The sequence below is a fragment of the Watersipora subatra genome, chromosome 1 (genome assembly GCF_963576615.1).
Source record: "Watersipora subatra chromosome 1, tzWatSuba1.1, whole genome shotgun sequence".
NCBI classification, from domain to species: Eukaryota; Metazoa; Bryozoa; class Gymnolaemata; order Cheilostomatida; family Watersiporidae; genus Watersipora; species Watersipora subatra.
In genome coordinates, this window is record NC_088708.1 from 40,707,433 (window position 1) to 40,728,522 (window position 21,090).

Genomic DNA, 21,090 nt, shown 5'->3' on the forward strand with positions numbered 1-21,090 from the left:
CGCAACGATTCCCCGACTAATCCCGCGATAATCCACGTTTAATCGGATGACTCATCCCCCACTAATCGGATGACTCATCCACAGATAATCCGCCGATTACGCCAGGAGCGGATCCATACCCCCTCGAATTCAACCCCCTACTCTACACCACAATTTCCCCCCAAACCCCAACATCTCATTCAACTCCACGCAATTCAATCTACACCCCTAGCCAATTTAATTCGCAACCCCCTTTTTCTATCCCCCCGCTGGATCCGTCACTTTTTTGTGTAGATCTGCTCTCTACATACTACTCATATTTAGGGAGAATGCTGACAGTGTTATAACATATTTAGTGAGAAATTTGACAATGTTATAACATATTTAGTGAGAATGCTGACAGGGTTATAACATATTTAGTGAGAATGTTGACAATGTTATAACATATTTAGTGAGAAAAGCATGAAGCAAATGGATATGTACAGTATTACTGCAGCATAAATTATTGACAGCCTTCGTCTATGCCTAGAGTGACAGGACTTCACTATTAGTTGTGGTGTTGGTAATGTTGAGCTGGGGGTATGTAAACTCGTTGAGATGGAATAAAGCTGAACCCCACGTCATAGTTGCCAGTGTGGCTACACAGATTCCAATGATGTTCAAGGCAAAGCCAGCCTTGGCCTGAAATGCAAAACTCATCATCAATACACATATTACCATTGCATTTCTTCTGTAATACCATTTTGTTACAACTGCAATATCATTGCATTATTGCTACATGACCATTGCATTATTGCTACATGACCATTGCATTATCGCTACATAACCATTGCATTATCGCTACAAGACCATTGTGTTATTACTGTATTACCATCGCCGTAATCGCCGTAGTACCATTGTATTTCTGCTCCCTAGCCATTGTGTTATCAGTGCATTACTACTACATTATGACCCATTAGTATTGCATTGACGCAGTATTATCATTGTGTTGCTGCTGCATCATTCCTATGTGTATTATTGCATTTCCAATGTATTATAGCCTTGTGTTATAAGCTACTATCGCATTATCTTAATCCAACTTATTAATTTTTATTGCGCGATTGTTTTTTAAAAACCTTCTTGAAATAGATAAATATTAGTTAATCATCATTGTGAAGCATTCTACAGTGTGATGTCTATAAGTTCAAGCTAAGTACAGTTATTTGTACAGTGGGATGTCTATAAGTTCAAGCTAAGTACAGTTACTTGTACAGTGGGATGTCTATAAGTTCAAGCTAAGTACAGTTACTTGTACAGTGGGATGTCTATAAGTTCAAGCTAAGTACAGTTACTTATACAGTGTTATGTCTGTAAGTTTAAGGTGTTAAAAACACATCTATTCTTGCCTCTGCAAGTAAAACATTTATATTTGTGCGGTGCCTCTAGTATCTAGTAGAATTTCCATATTTGACTCTCAAAAAACATTTTAAACTATTATTAACTATAATTAACTAAAATTTCCAACAGTTTACAGTTGAAAGTGTACAAAACAGCTTGTGGTTTTCTCCTTAGTTCAACTTTATTGGCCAATGTGAGTTCTATTTTTTCAAAAGACATATAATGATAAAAATAGACATTTTCAATCACGCATTGCTATAGATGAACTTATCATCAATTGACATATTGACATCAGTTGACACATTTACCTCAATTGACATGCTGACATCAGTGGACACGTTGACATCAATTGACACGTTGACATCAATTGACACATTGACATCAATTGACACATTGACATCAATTGACACATTGACATCAATTGACATATTGACATTAATTGACACATTGACATCGATTGACACATTGACATCAATTGACATAAAAAATAATTTGAGTTCACACACTTTTTCAAACAAAGGAATAAGATGAATATGGTGTTAAAACAACTTTTTTATTTTATTGTGAGCAACTTACATGTTTTATATTATCAGTATATTCTATGTGCTTGCCACTGTAACAGTATACATCACTATGGCCTAATCAAATCGGACATTTAATATTGTGTTGTTACTGTGCCATAACAAACAATATAGAATTATTATGGGATCCCTTTATTATCACCAGAAGTTGTTATTATCTCACCATCATGCCATTATCTTGTCATGACCATGTTGTTACTATATAACCTACTCACTATAACACCTACAGGTTACTGTCACTGATACCTTCATGATACACTGAGATCTCTATTAGTTTATTAGTTTATTGATAAGTCATCATCATGTTAACATAGGGCCACTAATATGTCACCATAATGTGACAATGATGTCACTATTATGTTACCATCATGTGATGATGATGTCACTATCATGTCCCCATCATGCCATGATTAAATTTTAGTCATACTCCCATTATGTTATCTGCATGTTTGGTAATCAGAAATAAGGCTTCTTTTATTTTGCTCTCGAGTTAAGCATGGATTAATGCTGTTCTACATTTATATGGCATTATGACTTTTGCACGTCGCTATTGTGTTAACTCTGTGCTATCAGCATGCTACCAATATGTTGCTAAAATATGTAGTTGACAGTTGTAGTAATTTTGCGATGAGTTTAAAGAGGTGCTTATTTTCAGATATTAGCATATCTTCTGCATTTGCTTGCATATGTTCATTGCTCAACAAAATTTGTTGATAAAAATATTCATATTAGAGGCAGCAAGATGCTCACCATATCCTTGATAGAAAGAACTCCAGTAGCAAATACGAGCGCATTTGGTGGTGTAGCTACGGGTAGCATAAAAGCAAAGGAAGAGCTGGCTGTCACTGGCAACATCAAATAAAGGGGATGCACATTTAGCTGCTTGGCCTACAAATAGCGGATAACCTCACATGAGTTACGCTTGTAAACCATTTTACTAACACTATTAGAAGCAACTATCAATATAGTGACCACAGCGATTGTTATTTACACCGATGCATAGACATCGAGTAATTTTTACTTTCTAAAGAGCACATCTCTTCTTCTTAACCAAGAATTGCCAGTGATTTTACGTTGATAGAACAACTCCTAATCAGTTAATTTCTTGTTACAATAATGGTAATAAACACAGAAAAAGTCTTTTTAGCTTTACATCCTGTTAATAATTTTATTTTTTCATTATATTACGCATAATGCGTTATATTTATTTAAATGAATGTTTTTTTGTTACTAAAATAAATTTAATTGTTACTGCCGAAGAATCTGTGGTATTACACAAAACCATAGATATATAAACCTTATATATATCTATGAACAAAACAGATTCTGTTGTTACAATATGCTATAGTAAGTTATAGGGCGCTAGATATACTAATAGTGGTCCCCTTGAGTAATGTCAGATCATTTTGGAGATTTCTCTTAAATCTGAAAAGTTCTGAAACACAACATTTGGTAGTAACACAACCCCTATATTTTGTGCAGAACCAAAACAGTGTGATTTAGCTAATAATTATTGATTACACACAAGGCCTTGTAAAGCCATGTAATATAAACGTACCAAAGAATCCTTAGTATGCAAACAGTTGAACGATTATTTTAAAAGCGCATAACTTGAAATTCAAGCAGAGTCGTCTGTTAGGTAAATGTGTGCACAATCTCGCCTCTTGTAAAACTGGAACTTTAATAAATGTACATCTACATTATATGTATAGAATGCATGACGCAAATAAATAAAACCATTTAACAGTTATGAGCCTAACTCACACTTTCACAAAGTATCATGGCATACCTACTATGTCTAACTCACACTCTCACAAGGTATCATGGCAGACTTACTATGTCTAACTCACACTCTCACAAGGTATCATGGCAGACCTACTATGTCTAACTCTCACAAGGTACCATGGCATACCTACTATGTCTAACTCACACTCTCACAAGATATCATGGCATACCTACTATGTCTAACTCACACTCTCACAAGGTATCATGACAGACTTACTATGTCTAACTCACACTCTCACAAGATATCATGGCATACCTACTATGTCTAACTTACACCCTCACAAGGTATCATGGCAGACCTACTATGTCTAACTCACACTCTCACAAGGTATCATGGCAGACCTACTATGTCTAACTCACACTCTCACAAGGTATCATGGCAGACCTACTATGTCTAACTCACACTCTCACAAGGTGTCATGAAATACTTACCACACTAGCAACTATAGGCAGTAGTATAGTAGAAATAGCAGCATTGCTAGTGATCTCGGTTATGAAGGCTGTAATAGAGCCGAGACACATGACAACTCCCCAAGTAGGCCAGCCGGCAAAAAAGTTCAGACTTTCTCCCAATATCTTTGACAAGCCTGACACCTAAAAATTAAAACATTCAAGTAGCTGTATAGGCTTGAGTAATATGAGGTGAGTTGGATATAAGGAAAGCACGCGCACCCTATGGAGAAAAGTTAGCTCCAAGATTTAAATATCTTAACTGTTTAATTACATTTAATCTATTGAATTTTGCTCATAGAATCTCACTTTCAGTCGTTTATTTTCAGGATCACTGAATGTTACTTCAAAGTAAAGACAGACAACTCTGAAAAAACTGGCAAATTTGTGTTTCCTTCCCTATTTCTTGAACAGATTATAGATTATTGGTCAATATGCTGCACATCGATATCTCAACCATACATGTAACTTTAAATCTAAGTAAACACTCACAATGAGGTATCAGAAAAACTCCTGACCTGCTCAGTTAGCCATCTTGTTACTAACATTATTTATCTATTATAATACCATCGTGCTATCATTATGTCACTGTTATGTTATCATCGTGTTACCATTATGCTACTGTTATGTTACCATCGTGTTATCATTATGTTACTGTTATTTTACCATCATGTTATCATTATGTTAGTGTTATGTTGCCATCGTGTTATCATTATGTCACTGCTATGCTACCATCATGTTATCATTATGTTACTGTTATGTTACCATCGTGTTATCATTATGTTACTGTTATGTTACCATCGTGTTATTATTATGTTACTGTTATGTTACCATTGTGTTATCATTATGTCACTGTTATATTACCATTGTGTTATCATTATGTCACTGTTATGTTACCATCGCGTTATCATTATGTCACTGTTATGGTGCCATTGTGTTATCATTATGACACTGTTATGATACCATCGTGCTATCATTATGTCACTGTTATGTTATCATCGTGTTACCATTATGCTACTGTTATGTTACCATCGTGTTATCATTATGTTACTGTTATGTTACCATCATGTTATCATTATGTTAGTGTTATGTTGCCATCGTGTTATCATTATGTCACTGCTATGTTACCATCGTGTTATTATTATGTTACTGTTATGTTGCCATCGTGCTATCATTATGTCACTGCTATGCTACCATCATGTTATCATTATGTTACTGTTATGTTACCATCGTGTTATCATTATGTCACTGTTACGTTACCATCGCATTATCATTATGTCACTGTTATGTTGCCATTGTGTTATCATTATGTCACTGTTACATTACCATCGCGTTATCATTATGTCACTGTTATGTTATCATCGTGTTACCATTGTGTTACTGTTATGTTACCATCATGTTATCATTATGTGACTGTTATGTTACCATCGCGTTATCATTATGTCACTGTTATGTTGTCATTGTGTTATCATTATGACACTGTTATGATACCATCATGTTATCATTATGTCACTGTTATGTTACCATCATGTTATCATTATGTCACTGTTGCGATACCATTGTGTTATCATTATGTCACTGTTATGATACCATCATGCTACCATGAGGCCACCATCATGTTACTATTTGTTATTATGATATTACTAAACATTTTGACATATTAAGGATGAAACAATTGCTCATGCGAGTTTGCTGAACAGCTAATAAATTTAACTCAGCTATATAAAAAGTTGTCTGTTCTTTTTCTTAGAGTATTTAACAAAAAGAAGTTACAACTCCTAATTTCAAAATTTAAAATAGTACGATGTTCCCAATATCTTTTAAAAACTCTTTAAACCAAGCATTCAGTAAATAGTCTAAAACTTTGTCTGTTGCTAAGGTAATCTGAATAAAAGGAAGTCTGCATTTAAGTAGTAATAACATAAGGTGCAATATTCAAAACAAAACATTTATGATATTGGCTGATCATGACATTTAATTATTATTATTATTATGGTAGCAAGAAAATGAGAAGCTGCTAAATCCAAAACCATATTGAATTTTAATTATTATTTAAACATTATTATTATATGTGTTATTACTAGTGAGAGATTGCACAGTTTCTGCTGGATGTCACATTTTCTCAAAACCACTAAACTTGGACAGAACTTTTTCAAAATATTTATTATTGTTGCTACAATTAATACTGTTATTAATTATGCCAGAGTAAATAACATGGCCACTTGCAGAGATGATCAAATGATCAACAAATATCTCCTGTAGATACGATCTAGAAGAAGCCACCATTGCATGTACACACTTACCTCTATACATTTGGCCAAAGCAAATCCACCTCCAAGCAACAACAAGAGACCCCATGGAACCTTGTGTACGATTGCCTCCCATGTTACAAGAGGTTTGCGTTGTTTAGTTTGTGTACCCAGAGAATAACAGCTGAAGGTTGGGCGCTCTGAAGGCCACATGAAGACCAGGATAGCAACAAACATGACAGCTGTTGCGTCTGATACATAGCTAAAAAAGTTTAATTCAGTTGAGTGTTCTTTCAAAACCAAAAAAGGCTGCCATTATCTTGAATACCAACCGATTACCATTCATGGTAACGGATAACGTCCCACACCCTCAGTAGAACTATAAGCTAAGAAAAATTGTGTCGTTTCTGTCAAATGAAATATAAATAATACTGTGCATCTCAATACTCTAGTATTAGTATGCAGCCGAGTAGAATAGACTGTGGACTTTAGTAACGGTACCTATTCTGCTAGGGTGGTAGCTAACCAAAATGAATGTAGATTAATAGAACTAGACTGCTGTGACTGTTAAGAGCTGTTAAGACTGCTGTGTGGATATTTTTGCACAATTCTTTTGGTATTTGCAGATTAAATTCAATAAAATTTAACAAGTAGATGCATCGCTATTAATTCTTTAAGAATCCTACTGTGTCTATATTTAACTAGATTGGTTTGTCCTATAGAGTTGGGACAGGTGGGCCAAATGCCTCAGCCCTGAGTAGAACATAGAAGAGTATAGACAATCATGTAAACATTGTTTTATATAAAGCCTCACTTCTGGCGGCGTAAGTTCAGAAAATTTGCATACACTTGCATTGAGCTGTATTTATTTTACACTTTTTGAAGCTTAAAACCAGTGTTAAAAAATAAATATTGACTGGAAGACTTTTATATTAGTCTAAACTAACAAAGAAGTTTAAATTCAAATAATAATTAAAGAATTAATTATTATTCAAAAATGGATTTTACCAATTATTTGATATACATATTTGGAGTTCTTTTTTGAAACATTTAGAAAAGGAAAACTTCTAATATATGGAAATCACCAACAAAGTAAAGAATGGAGAAGTAGGATTGTTGTGGTTAAGTAACCCTAACTACTTTTAAAAGTGGGTTTGTGGAAGGTAAAAGTTAGTGTCTCAGTAATAAGTTATCAATTGGATGCGTGGCATTTAGTTGGCATTTCTTTGGCATTTCGGCTATGACGTCATTATCTAAACTCTTTTAATCTTAAACTCAGCCCCAACCACTATAGGAACAGCTGCTAACATTACCATTAAATTTTAGAACAGTATTTTGTAACTAGTAAAATTCTCTCACAGCGATGGTAGGTAATGGGAAAGCCAGGCAAGAGCTATCATGTCCATCAAATCATTTCATCAAAAAGTTGAAAAGAATGCTATACCGTGAATATTTCAGAGAAAACACAATATGTATGTACAAGAGAAAGACTTAGTCACTTGCAACCATATAGCGATTATAGGCTTAGCTACTTGTATCCATATAGCAATAGACCTAGGTACTTGTAACCATATAGCAATAGACCTAGGCACTTGTAACCATATAGCAATAGACCTAGGAACTAGTAATCATAAGGTTTGAGCTGACAATTTCAGCTATTTTACACTAAAAACTGAGTTGAATATGAGGAACTTATAGTTTAAGAACCTACCCGGCATCAAACAAGCTGCCCCATCCCCCGACACCGCCAGGATTTCTAGTGATCCAAAGACCAGCTAGTAGTAAGAAATGTCCAGTGGCAAGGACTTCCTTAAACTGGAATGGACCTAGCGATTCATATGCATTGTCTATCACTGTCTTTATCTGGAGCTTTTCTTTCTCACTCTGTTTCTTGCCTCTGCAAAACACACATCATCTAGCCTGTAAATCTACTGCAAAGTGCACATTGTGTAGCCTGTGAGTCTACTTCAATATATGCATGGTGTAGCTTGTGAATCTACTGCACAGTGCACATCATGTAGCCTGTGTGCTCAACAACTGATGTTGTGTGATCAAGACTGATTATTGAGTGGTTAGGATGTTGCAACTGGAGGCTTGCGTGAGCTTCACTGAGGAAAGATTTGAATGTTTTATTTATTCAGAGTCAGCAGAAAAAAAGAAAAAAAAGTTTGAGGAAATGGTGAAGAGAGAAAAACATACAAGCTGTGTGAATGAGCTGGATAAAAGTAATTTTAGACTAAAGGAGAGTCACCCAAAGTGAAAGGAAAGGACTCTATGATTGTTGTTAAATCATCAATGATACGAGGTATGGAAACTATAGCAGCAACAGAAAAGCAGGTGAAGAGGATCACAGATGAGATTGCTAAAGAATGTATTTATAAATACTAATCATGACAAAATGAAAAATGAAGATACGAGGGAAGTGACAAATATTGGTGCAAAAGTTATAAAGATGAAGTCAGAGTTAGGAGTTGGACGCATGATGATAGGAGAGAAGTATGTAGGTAGACACTCTTGAATATGCTAACGGTAATTTGTAATGACAAGCAAAATGAAAAGTACAAAGTAAATGTTATGGCAAGATATATGGTCAATGGTGGGATGGTGGGATGGAGTGATAGATGAGAAGATAGCAAGAATCGCTGATAGTATAATATATGTATTGACAGCACTGACTAGTAACAGCATTGACTAGTGACAGCACAAACTAGCGACGGCACTGACGAGTGGCACCACTGGCTCGAGACAGCACTGACTAGTGACAGCACTGACTATTGACAGCATTGACTAGTAACAGTACTGACTAGTGAAAGCACTGACAAGTGACAGCACTGACTAGTGACAGCACTGAGTAGTTAGTGCACTGACTAGTGACAGCACTGACTAGTATACCCATCTGACGTATACTCACATCTCTCACATATATCCACACTTCTCACATATACCCACACCTCTCACATATACCCACACCTCTCACATATACCCACACCTTTCACATATACCGACACCTCTCACATATACCCACACCTCTCATATATACCGACACCTCTCACATATACCCACACCTTTCACATATACCTACATCTCTCACATATACCCACACCTCTCATATATACCGACACCACTCACATATACTCACACCTCTCATATGTATAAATACTACCTGAATCCAATGAAGAAAAGTTGGAGCCAGAGCCATGTGATGACAACCATTAGTAATGAGATGGGAAATCCAAAGCCCAGCCACAAGACGAAGTCAAAACCAAAGTTGTAGTCATATTGTTCAGACAGCCTACAGCACAGACACATAACTAGAGCAGCAATTCATGGAGGAACATTGCTCTCTTGACCTTCAAGTCACCCTACTAGTGAAACCAATTGAACAGGGAAGAATCTAGTTTATCAGAGCACAAGCAATAAAATGTACTCAGCTTCAATGTTGGCAGGTCAAAACAAAATGACTGGAATTCTGTAACTAAAATTATACGGAGATTTCCCTCTAGTATGCATACTTATACAAAAGATACTAGACAAAGTATTCTCTTAACAAACACGAAATTTATTGCAGTTTTCTTCAGATCATCCTACCAACAATGAGCTCTGTCGTAAATATACTGTACGTGTAACAGTGGCAGTCCTTTCTTTCAGGTAAAAACAAAATATATCAAAAAATATTTTATATGAGCCATGTACTCGCTAACCGATGTACTTGCCAATCCACATAATTGCTAATTCACATACTTGCTAATCCTCGTACTTGCTAATCCATGTACTCGCTAATCAATGTATTTGCTAATCCATAATGCTAATGGTGCAAGCAGAACAAAACTTTATGTTTATTTTTAGTTTAGCTTATTAGTTAAGTTTGTGGTTTTATATGGTAAAAATAACCTAAAAGCATTTTGCTTTCTTATAGATTAGCAAGGTCTTTTTTATGAGTTGACAAGTACAATAGATTATCATGGTGATGTTGCTTCGCTAATAATTATCATGACAACAGGTTGACTTTTGGAAGCAGTGGAGAAGGGTGAAACCCGTGTCTGATCGCATCTCAGAAGGCACTTTGCATACTTTTGAGATCGGTAGCTAATGTAGAAAAATTGTCTACAAAGTTTAATCTGTACTGCTGGTCTACAGTGAGAAAAGTAATTAACTATATTTTATATTTAGGATAGAGTATTATAGTAACATGTTCATTATTGGGTGCGATTGTTAGCAATGCTTATCACCCATTTTTGATTGTTGCATCGATTCTGTTATGTTTTACATAATTGTATCTTTTTGGCATATCACTTCAGTTTAGACAACAGAAATTTGATGTATCTTGACTCTGCCATATTGGAAAAGCATGGCTCGGCGTGTGTAAAATTATTACTTCTGGAACCACAAAATGAAGTCACTTAAAACTTTAGCATACTTGACATGAACCATAATTGAATGAGGAAACAAATTAAGTATTATTTCCCTAAGTTCGTCACATATATTCAAATGAGTCAAAAAGTTTAATTGCTAAGGAAATGTTGTATTACATATAGGGATGGCATTTGTGGCTTGGAAAGGTGTTATCAACTATCGTTGGAGTTGTCCCAGCGATAGCGAAAACTATCGAATTATCAATGAGCAGACAGAGTTCACCGATAGTTATCGTGTGACTTGGCAGTTGGTAAAACTATCGTATTATTATGCCTGAAAAGATCGAGGATTATAGGAAGGAATAGGAAAAGGAAAAACTGCAAAAAATATCTGCAGAAAAAATGACAAAAACTACAGGCAAACTCGGATAACTCAAACTTCACGGGACCGAACGAAAGTGTTCAAATTATCAGAGCGTTCAAGTTAGCAGAGCACTGTCACAAGTCCATGTATTTATTAGTAGGTAAATGTACATATACAAACTATGTATATATAAATCAAATGCATAGATAGCTTGTTGCAAATTAAAAGGCTTCTACTGTAAAGTTTAAAAAAAATGTCATCAGAAAGTATAGAGACTTTTCTATCACTTGAGAATGGTTTGTTGTTTTAGGTGATGTGATTGCCAGGACGTTTTAGATTAAAATTGGCAAAACTTGATCGCTGTTGAAATGCTCAGAAGAAAAGACATCTTTTTTTAGTGTTTTAACCAAGATCAAGCTTGCCGATTTTTCTTTAAGTTTATTTGAAGGTCACCTCACTTTTCCTTGCCTTCGGAGGGCCATCGCTAAGCGGATAGTTGGTAAATTTTGATTTTTTGCAAACCTTTAGAAAAGTCGTTAACAAAAATATTTTGCCGGTGATGGTAATAACGGCGTCTAAGAACTACTAAAAGTCGAGGTTTACTTCTATGGCTTGGAATAAAGTGATATTCTAAAGCGATAATAACTGTCGCAATATCTATTGGGCAAAAAACAGTTCGAGTTAACCATGCGTTCGACCTATCCGAGAGCGAGTTATCCGAGTTTGACTGTATCTGCAAAACTATCGGGTTATATTCTTTTTTTATTATTCGATAACGATATAAAAGTTTCGGATGTTTTGATAGGTTAAAAATAAGCAACATATCTATATCGAGAAGACAACTACCGACTATAGTAATCGAATATCAAGCTATCGTGCAACCCTAATTACATACGGGTTACATACACACTTCTACTGTCTGTGTAAAAGCAGATTTTACTTTAAAGTTTCCTCTAGTAGATTTACCTTGGGGCTAAATAGTGTAGGACCGCTGGAAGCATTTCAATAAATAGTTATAGCATTCTCTGCAAGTAGTGCAAGCAACCAATGTGCTATATCATCTAGCTTAGGTTGTAAAAGAATAAAATTAAACCATGATCAGTTAACTAAACAACTATTTCAGCCAATCACAGTTGCGTCAGTTTTATCTTTATCGGCACAGACCAACAGTTTTGTTTCGAAATGACTCTGACTACACAAAGAGCCACAGTTTATCGATGAGTCTTAAAATTCAAGTTATTCATTTAGTGCTTCATAATTCAAATAACTCTCACCGATTGACGTTTTCGCCGAGAACAATATTAGGGGTCGTTCCGGTAAGAGTTGCTATCCCTCCGCACGTTGCTGCATAGCAGACGCATAGACTTAGCGCCTTACTGGTGGATTCCCATGAAGAGTTAGTTACTTGATTTTTGCTCTCACTTTCATCGGTGGAACATTCCGGAGAGCTCATTTCATTTTCGTGAGACGTCGCATGGCTTGACTCAAAGGCGTCATTGTCTATTCCATCTGACACTTTTCTGCCCATTTCCAACGCCGTCATTTGTAAGTCGTCGCTAGGCTCTGCCACATTAAGTTCCTGTGCACTGAGCTGGTCTATGACTGCCTGTACTATGGCCAGCATCATGGCTGTCGTCGCTGTATTACTTATCCACATAGAGAGGAACCATGTCGGCAGCATGAAGCCTGTCAGCGATATAATAATTTGTCAACAGAGCATCACCCAGTAGCTTGTGTGTGGAAACAACAAGGTGAAAGTGCTGTTGATATGAGGCTGGAAGAAGGTATAAAAATTCTAAGGCATAATGGATAGTATTTTATAGTTAGTACTATTGCTTGTGAACACAGCTTGGTGCTTACATCATAAACATGGGAGTACACACTGGTACAAACAAACACGATCTCGCACATTCAGAAGTAAGAATTGCTTTCTCTTTCATCCTAATAAGAATGACAACTCTCCACATGAAAGAGTATCATTGTTCCTCAAATGTAAGTGAATACTTGTCTGAACAAATACTTAAATGCTGTTTGATTCAAGCGTTCAGCAAACAAGCTGTGGATTTTCTTCATGGATACTGTAAAAGCTACTAAGAGTTCATCATAACATGCACTTTACAAGCGTGTAGCACATATTGTGCATGACTAGTACCCTGGCAGTCCTGTGCTGTGTGAGATTCTCAAGTGTAATAATTAATCGCACAATTGTTCCACGCAGCAGCAAGAAGAGTGATTGGTGCAAGTGGTCAACAGTTTGTCTACTACTATGAAAGGTTTTAGTTCGAATATCATTGAAAGCAATCTTTTTTCTTAATCTTTAAGGTGGTTTCAGACAGATTATCGTAGTATATATAGTATTGTAGTACAGATTATCAAATACACTCTATATATATACAGTAGTTGTGTGTAATGTCATTTGCTATTATTGCTACAAGCGCTTTCCACATGCTTTGCTAACTACTTCCACAAATGTTTTTGAAATGGTTCATTTACTGAAGTTGTTATGAAGCACTCAAGGAGGTTTAAGACAATGTACATACAGAAAGAGTTTACCCTCTCTAATTCCCAAAAATGCGTCATTACGTGCATGTCATATGCAAATACTATACCTAACATGAGAAATCTTGGATTTGTTCCCACTTTTCGCAATATTCCCAGAGATATACGCCTGTGTAGTTGGCTGTGCTCTATCACCACGGCAATCATGAGACCTCCCATGAACATGACATTCAAATCCTGCAAGGCAATGCAATAGTATGTATCATGCTGTAGATCAACTGCTGGATTAACTAGATGCAGACCACACACATGGTGAGCACTGCACTGCTAACCCCTCACATTACATTACTAAGGCATAGAACATGAACGATACATACACAAAATGGATTCATGTCTTAGCATTAATTTTCAACATTTATTTCAAATGTGAAATCAATAAAATATTTTCCACAATAATTCGTACCAATTTGAGTGAACTGCCGAAAGTAATACAGCATCATGTTGCAGATAAACTGGTGGGTTGACTAAATGCAAACACACGCATGGCGGACCCTGCCACTGCAGTGATAGTCCACCAAATCATTAATTTTCAAAAGTTATCTTTGAATGTGAAACTAATAAAAGTACTATTCGTAATAATTGCTACCAAGTGGAATGCACTACCAAAAGGCTCAGTTTTATAAAAAATCAACTCGACTTCGTCTATGCAATGAAGGCAGCATTATATATATCTCAGCATACCGTATGTATGATTGGTCTATCTTATAAACTGTAAACATGATATCATGGCAAACAATTCATAAGTTAAAAGCTAAATATAAAGACATGATAATACCTTCAAGTACTCCTTAGCCACGTCTCCTGCCTTTAGAATAGAAAGCACTGGTGCAAGGAATAGTGGTATTAGGGAGGTGACAGCCAGAGGTAATGTCTCTGTACACCAATAGACAGCCATGAGCAGTAACATGTAAAGGCAGTTACATGCCTGCAACCAGACAGTAGTAGCTTACGAATAGTTGTCATGCACTCTCTAGTGGTTTCTGGATCTAGTTTATGAATTTATAGACCAAATCTTTATAGCGCATGATTCAGGTTTTTTATGATAGGAAGGTTTTGAGACACCTGAATGGTATTCTCCAGCTTTGTACTAAATGTAGAGACCACAGGCTACTTCTTATTGCTAACAAAATAGTTTTCATTGAAGTTGTTTACTTATAATTTGATTATTACTTGTGCTTTTGGTTCATCAATAATTTCTTTTTCAAGTTTTGATATGTAGTATCTAAAAGTTGCTAGAAGTAAATTAAAAGTAGAGACTCTACAATAGGGTAGTAACAAGGTGAAGAAGTTGGTAGTAAAGATCATTTTCTACTAACCAATTGGGTTCATGATAATTATCTGATAGCTAAGAGACCGCTGTAAAAGGAGTAGTCTGTGTTTCAATCAGTTTAACTATTATCACTCAAAGTCACATCACTTTTGGGTAACTAAGACTATCATATGTCATAGAATGATAATAAAATATAGGAGGCTGTCGAAGGTAAGTAGGGAGCTAACTAGATGTCTATAGTTGGTCATGTAGAAGAAGCAGATTTCTTAAAATCTCTAATGTTGACAAATTCTTTTCACACTAAAAATAATGCCCTCCAGAGACTTTATTCTCCCCCCTCTCTTAGTTACTATGATTCTTTAACCATATCATTATATTAAAGCACAAAACATTTTTGTTCAAAAATACAGTACTTGCTCACTTGTATATGCTTGCAATACATATCCTGAAAGTATAGTTTTTCTGTCAAGCTTATACATTCAAATTCTAGTTTCAACTAGCAAAGATTATGTTGACAAACTATTTGATCAGGAAATATGGTGTAGGTAGGGCTGTAGACAGAGCTTTACATCAGCATAGGTGATGCAACCATCATTTTTGGCCAAGCGCTTTTATTAAAAAGTTATTGAGCTTCAAGAAATTGTAGCATGTATTCTTATGCTCGCACATAAGAACCATAATCTGATGATTGTATAGAAATACAATAAAACATGATATTCAATGTCTCTAAACCTAATATAGCCTATTGAAAGTTTAAACTTGACAAAGTGCCAGTAGCTACAGAATGTATAACTCACTACAAATGTAATGACAAAATTTATAACTTTTCTCTTGCATCAGGCTTTTGTAATGTAGACATTCTACTCGTATTAAAATTTAATTTTCCTCATTTTCATCAAAATCCATTTATTCTGGCTGAGACTGCCGCTAGATAACAAAACCTGGTTTAATGTATAATTTTACTTAGTATGTTGTTTATGTATAATCACCAAACCTAACACGGCCTGTAAAACCATGACATACAGCAGGTTATAACACAAAAGTTTCATCATGACTCTCAGGGTTCTTTGTAATCACTATCTGGCACTATAATCTGATAATGCTACTTTTGAGCAATCTTTGTATTTGCTCATGATTACAACAAGTTAATTATCCCTGCGTTAAACATTCCAACACATCGATTGTGATGCGTTGTTTTCAAATGACAATAAAATCTGGTATATTAGTATTGTATGCCGTACAATCTCCTACATGAAAAAAGTTTTTATTTTCATCTAACGGAATGCTGTCTATTTAGCATTATTTGCAACAGGCACTATAAACAAAACATAAAATCATTCAAAAACCAAAAACCCTTTCCATGTCTACTCCAAAGTTGTTCAACTGAAGCAGTTGTACGTTTGGAAAGCTGGCTACAAACAATGTTGTTAGTTTGCTTGGCATAACCAAAGACTTGGAACAAACCACCTAATCAAAGACTTGGAACAAACCACTTTTCTTGACCAAAGGGTCTGTTCTCTGAATATTTCCTAATAAATGGCCATAATCACACCAACTTTACTCAGCTCCATCTTTTTAATTAGAGCCTCTGATAGCAAAATTTTGTAACCACAGGCCTAACCCTCCCATTCCTCCGTCTTTTCTTTCCCTTCCCTTCCTCCACCTCTCAGTTTCTCCAATCCCTCCATCTCACCCATTCCTCCATCTCACCCATTCCTCCATCTCACCCATCCCTCTATACCTCACCCATTCCTCCTCTCCCATCCTTCCATCTCACCCATTCTTTCTTCTCTCCCATCCCTTCATCTCACCCATTCCTCCATCTCACCCATCCCTCTATGTCACCCATTCCTCCTTCGCTCCCATCCCTCCATCTAATCCATTCCTCCATCTCACCCATTCCTCCATCTCACCTATTCCTCCATCTCACACATTCCTCCATCTAACCCATTCCTTCATCTCATCCATTCCTCCATCTCACACATTCCTCTATCTCACCCATTCCTCCATCTCACCCATTCCTCCATCTCATCCATTCCTCCATCTCACCCATTCATCCATCTCACCCATTCCTTCATCTCACCCATTCCTCCATCTCACCCATTCCTCCATCTCACCCATTCCTCCATCGCACCTATTCCTTCATCTCACCCATTCCTCCATCTCACCCATTCCTCCATCTCATCCATTCCTCCATCTCACCCATTCCTCCATCTCACCCATTTCTTCATCTCATCCATTCCTCCATCTCACCCATTCCTCTATCTCACCCATTCCTCCATCTCACCCATCCCTCTATCTCACCCATTCTTCCTTCTCTGCCATCCCTCCATCTCACCCATTCCTTCATCTCACCCATTCCTCCATCTCACCCATTCCTCCATCTCATCCATTCCTCTATCTCACCCATTCCTCCATCTCACCCATTCCTCCATCTCACCCATCCCTCTATCTCACCCATTCTTCCTTCTCTGCCATCCCTCCATCTCACCCATTCCTCCATCTCACCCATTCCTCCATCTCACCCATCCCTCTATCTCACCCATTCTTCCTTCTCTGCCATCCCTCCATCTCACCCATTCCTTCATCTCACCCAATCCTCCATCTCATCCATTCCTCCATCTCACCCATCCCTCTATCTCACCCATTCTTCCTTCTCTGCCATCCCTCCATCTCACCCATTCCTTCATCTCACCCAATCCTCCATCTCACCCATCCCTCTATCTCACCCATTCTTCCTTCTCTGCCATCCCTCCATCTCACCCATTCCTTCATCTCACCCAATCCTCCATCTCACCCATTCCTCCATCTCACCCATCCCTCTATCTCACCCATTCTTCCTTCTCTGCCATCCCTCCATCTCACCCATTCCTTCATCTCACCCAATCCTCCATCTCATCCATTCCTCCATCTCACCCATCCCTCTATCTCACCCATTCTTCCTTCTCTGCCATCCCTCCATCTCACCCATTCCTCCAACTCACCCATTTCTCCATCTCATCCATTCCTCCATCTCACCCATTCCTCCATCTCACCCATTCCTCCATCTCATCCATTCCTCCATCTCACCCATCCCTCTATCTCACCCATTCTTCCTTCTCTGCCATCCCTCCATCTCACCCATTCCTCCATCTCACCCATTCCTCCATCTAATCCATTCCTCCATTCACCCATTCCTCCATCTCACCCATTCCTCCATCTCACACATTCCTCCATCTAACCCATTCCTTCATCTCATGCATTCCTCCATCTCACACATTCCTCTATCTCACCCATTCCTCCATCTCACCCATTCCTCCATCTCATCCAATCCTCCATCTCACCCATTCATCCATCTCACCCATCCCTTCATCTCACCCATTCCTCCATCTCACCCATTCCTCCATCTCACCCATTCCTCCATCGCACCCATTCCTTCATCTCACCCATTCCTCCATCTCACCCATTCCTCCATCTCATCCATTCCTCCATCTCACCCATTCCTCCATCTCACCCATTCCTCCATCTCACCCATCCCTCTATCTCACCCATTCTTCCTTCTCTGCCATCCCTCCATCTCACCCATTCCTCCATCTCACCCATTCCTCCATCTCACCCATCCCTCTATCTCACCCATTCTTCCTTCTCTGCCATCCCTCCATCTCAACCATTCCTTCATCTCACCCAATCCTCCATCTCATCTATTCCTCCATCTCACCCATCCCTCTATCTCACCCATTCTTCCTTCTCTGCCATCCCTCCATCTCACCCATTCCTCCATCTCACCCATTTCTCCATCTCATCCATTCCTCCATCTCACCCATTCCTCCATCTCACCCATTCCTCCATCTCACCCATCCCTCTATCTCACCCATTCTTCCTTCTCTGCCATCCCTCCATCTCACCCATTCCTTCATCTCACCCAATCCTCCATCTCATCCATTCCTCCATCTCACCCATCCCTCTATCTCACCCATTCTTCCTTCTCTGCCATCCCTCCATCTCACCCATTCCTCCAACTCACCCATTTCTCCATCTCATCCATTCCTCCATCTCACCCATTCCTCCATCTCACCCATTCCTCCATCTCATCCATTCCTCCATCTCACCCATCCCTCTATCTCACCCATTCTTCCTTCTCTGCCATCCCTCCATCTCACCCATTCCTCCATCTCACCCATTCCTCTATCTAATCCATTCCTCCATTCACCCATTCCTCCATCTCACCCATTCCTCCATCTCACACATTCCTCCATCTAACCCATTCCTTCATCTCATGCATTCCTCCATCTCACACATTCCTCTATCTCACCCATTCCTCCATCTCACCCATTCCTCCATCTCATCCATTCCTTCATCTCACCCATTCATCCATCTCACCCATCCCTTCATCTCACCCATTCCTCCATCTCACCCATTCCTCCATCTCACCCATTCCTCCATCGCACCCATTCCTTCATCTCACCCAATCCTCCATCTCACCCATTCCTCCATCTCATCCATTCCTCCATCTCACCCATTCCTCCATCTCACCCATTCCTCCATCTCACCCATCCCTCTATCTCACCCATTCTTCCTTCTCTGCCATCCCTCCATCTCACCCATTCCTCCATCTCACCCATTCCTCCATCTCACCCATCCCTCTATCTCACCCATTCTTCCTTCTCTGCCATCCCTCCATCTCAACCATTCCTTCATCTCACCCAATCCTCCATCTCATCTATTCCTCCATCTCACCCATCCCTCTATCTCACCCATTCTTCCTTCTCTGCCATCCCTCCATCTCACCCATTCCTCCATCTCACCCATTTCTCCATCTCATCCATTCCTCCATCTCACCCATTCCTCCATCTCACCCATTCCTCCATCTCATCCATTCCTCCATCTCACCCATCCCTCTATCTCGCCCATTCTTCCTTCTCTGCCATCCCTCCATCTCACCCATTCCTCCATCTCACCCATTCCTCCATCTCATCCATTCCTCCATCTCACCCATTCCTCCATCTCACCCATTCCTCCATCTCACCCATCCCTCTATGTCACCCATAGGTCTATCTCACCCATTCCTCCATCTCACCCATTTCTTCATCTCACCCATTCCTCCATCTCACCCATTCCTCCATCTCACCCATTCCTCTATCTCACCTATTTCTCTATCTCACCTATTCCTCTATCTCACCCATTCCTCCATCTCACCCGTTCCTTCATTTCACCCATTCCTCCATCTCACCTATTTCTCTATCTCACCTATTCCTCTATCTCACCCATTCCTCCATCTCACCCATTTCTTCATCTCACCCATTCCTCCATTTCATCCATTCCTCCATCTCCCCCATTCCTCCATCTCACCCATTCCTTCATCTCATCCATTCCTCCTTCTCTCCCATCCCTCCATATCTTAGTTCCTAGAGTTACTCTCGTACTATCAGCCATGTGGTACTAACATATTAATATTTTATACCAACCTTAGTCCATATTTCATACTCTGACACAGAAGTCATAATATCTTACCTCCTTAGTAAGACCCATCTCTTTATAGAAGGGAAGCAGCAGTGCCAGAAGTACAGGAGTGGCTATCATAATGATTGTTGAGCGAAACCACCATATTTCCTTGAGTATAGCTGGAGCCATTGCCTCCTCTTTAAGGTTTTACTATCAGATCGATCTGAGAACATGTGAAGTATTCAATATGTCAACTTGCTGGGGGTGAAACAAATCTGCCTTAAGAGACATGAACGCAGTAAAGTAAATTGTTCGAGTCCGGTCAATTAACCGGAAAACTATTTTGATGATACATGTTTGGTTTGAACTATGATTTGAGTGTGAGTGGAGTATTCTTGGCTGATTCAGAGAGAATATTAGCTTCACTAGTAGTACTTTTGTAACTGTATTTTGGCTTGTCTTCAAATAACTAACCCTCTATTACTGGAACAGGACGGAACAACATTTTACAATAGTTGGCAATCCCATAGAATGACGGGTTATCAAAAGAATAGACTTGCTAAAAGCTGGTAAGTTTTGTTATTACTAATGTAAAAGTTGCTACAAGTAAATTAAGATTGGAGGCTCTACAATAGGGCAGTAACAAGGTGAAGAAGTTGGTAGTAAAGATCATTTTCTACTAACCAGTTGTGTTCATGATAAT

At 38.3% G+C, this 21,090-nt stretch overlaps 3 protein-coding genes across 3 annotated transcripts; 2 read left to right on the forward strand and 1 right to left on the reverse strand.

Annotated features, from left to right (window-relative positions):
- Positions 1-504: 504 nt before the first annotated feature.
- LOC137387550 (solute carrier family 13 member 2-like) lies at positions 505-16,866 on the reverse strand. The gene is made up of 10 exons (XM_068074007.1): positions 16,795-16,866; positions 14,472-14,621; positions 13,747-13,873; positions 12,412-12,823; positions 9,585-9,713; positions 8,133-8,318; positions 6,476-6,683; positions 4,155-4,316; positions 2,688-2,825; positions 505-660 (listed from the first exon to the last, which is right to left on the reverse strand). The coding sequence occupies exons 1-10, from the start codon at positions 16,864-16,866 to the stop codon at positions 505-507; spliced, it is 1,740 nt and encodes a 579-aa protein (XP_067930108.1).
- A 1,336-nt stretch (positions 16,867-18,202) lies between these two features.
- On the forward strand, positions 18,203-19,138 carry LOC137387558 (uncharacterized). The gene has a single exon (XM_068074020.1). It carries the CDS (start codon positions 18,203-18,205, stop codon positions 19,136-19,138), a length of 936 nt encoding a protein of 311 aa, XP_067930121.1.
- Positions 19,139-19,221: 83 nt separating this feature from the next.
- On the forward strand, positions 19,222-20,388 carry LOC137387566 (uncharacterized). Its single transcript, XM_068074031.1, has one exon. The coding sequence runs from the start codon at positions 19,222-19,224 to the stop codon at positions 20,386-20,388; it is 1,167 nt and encodes a 388-aa protein (XP_067930132.1).
- Positions 20,389-21,090: the final 702 nt, after the last annotated feature.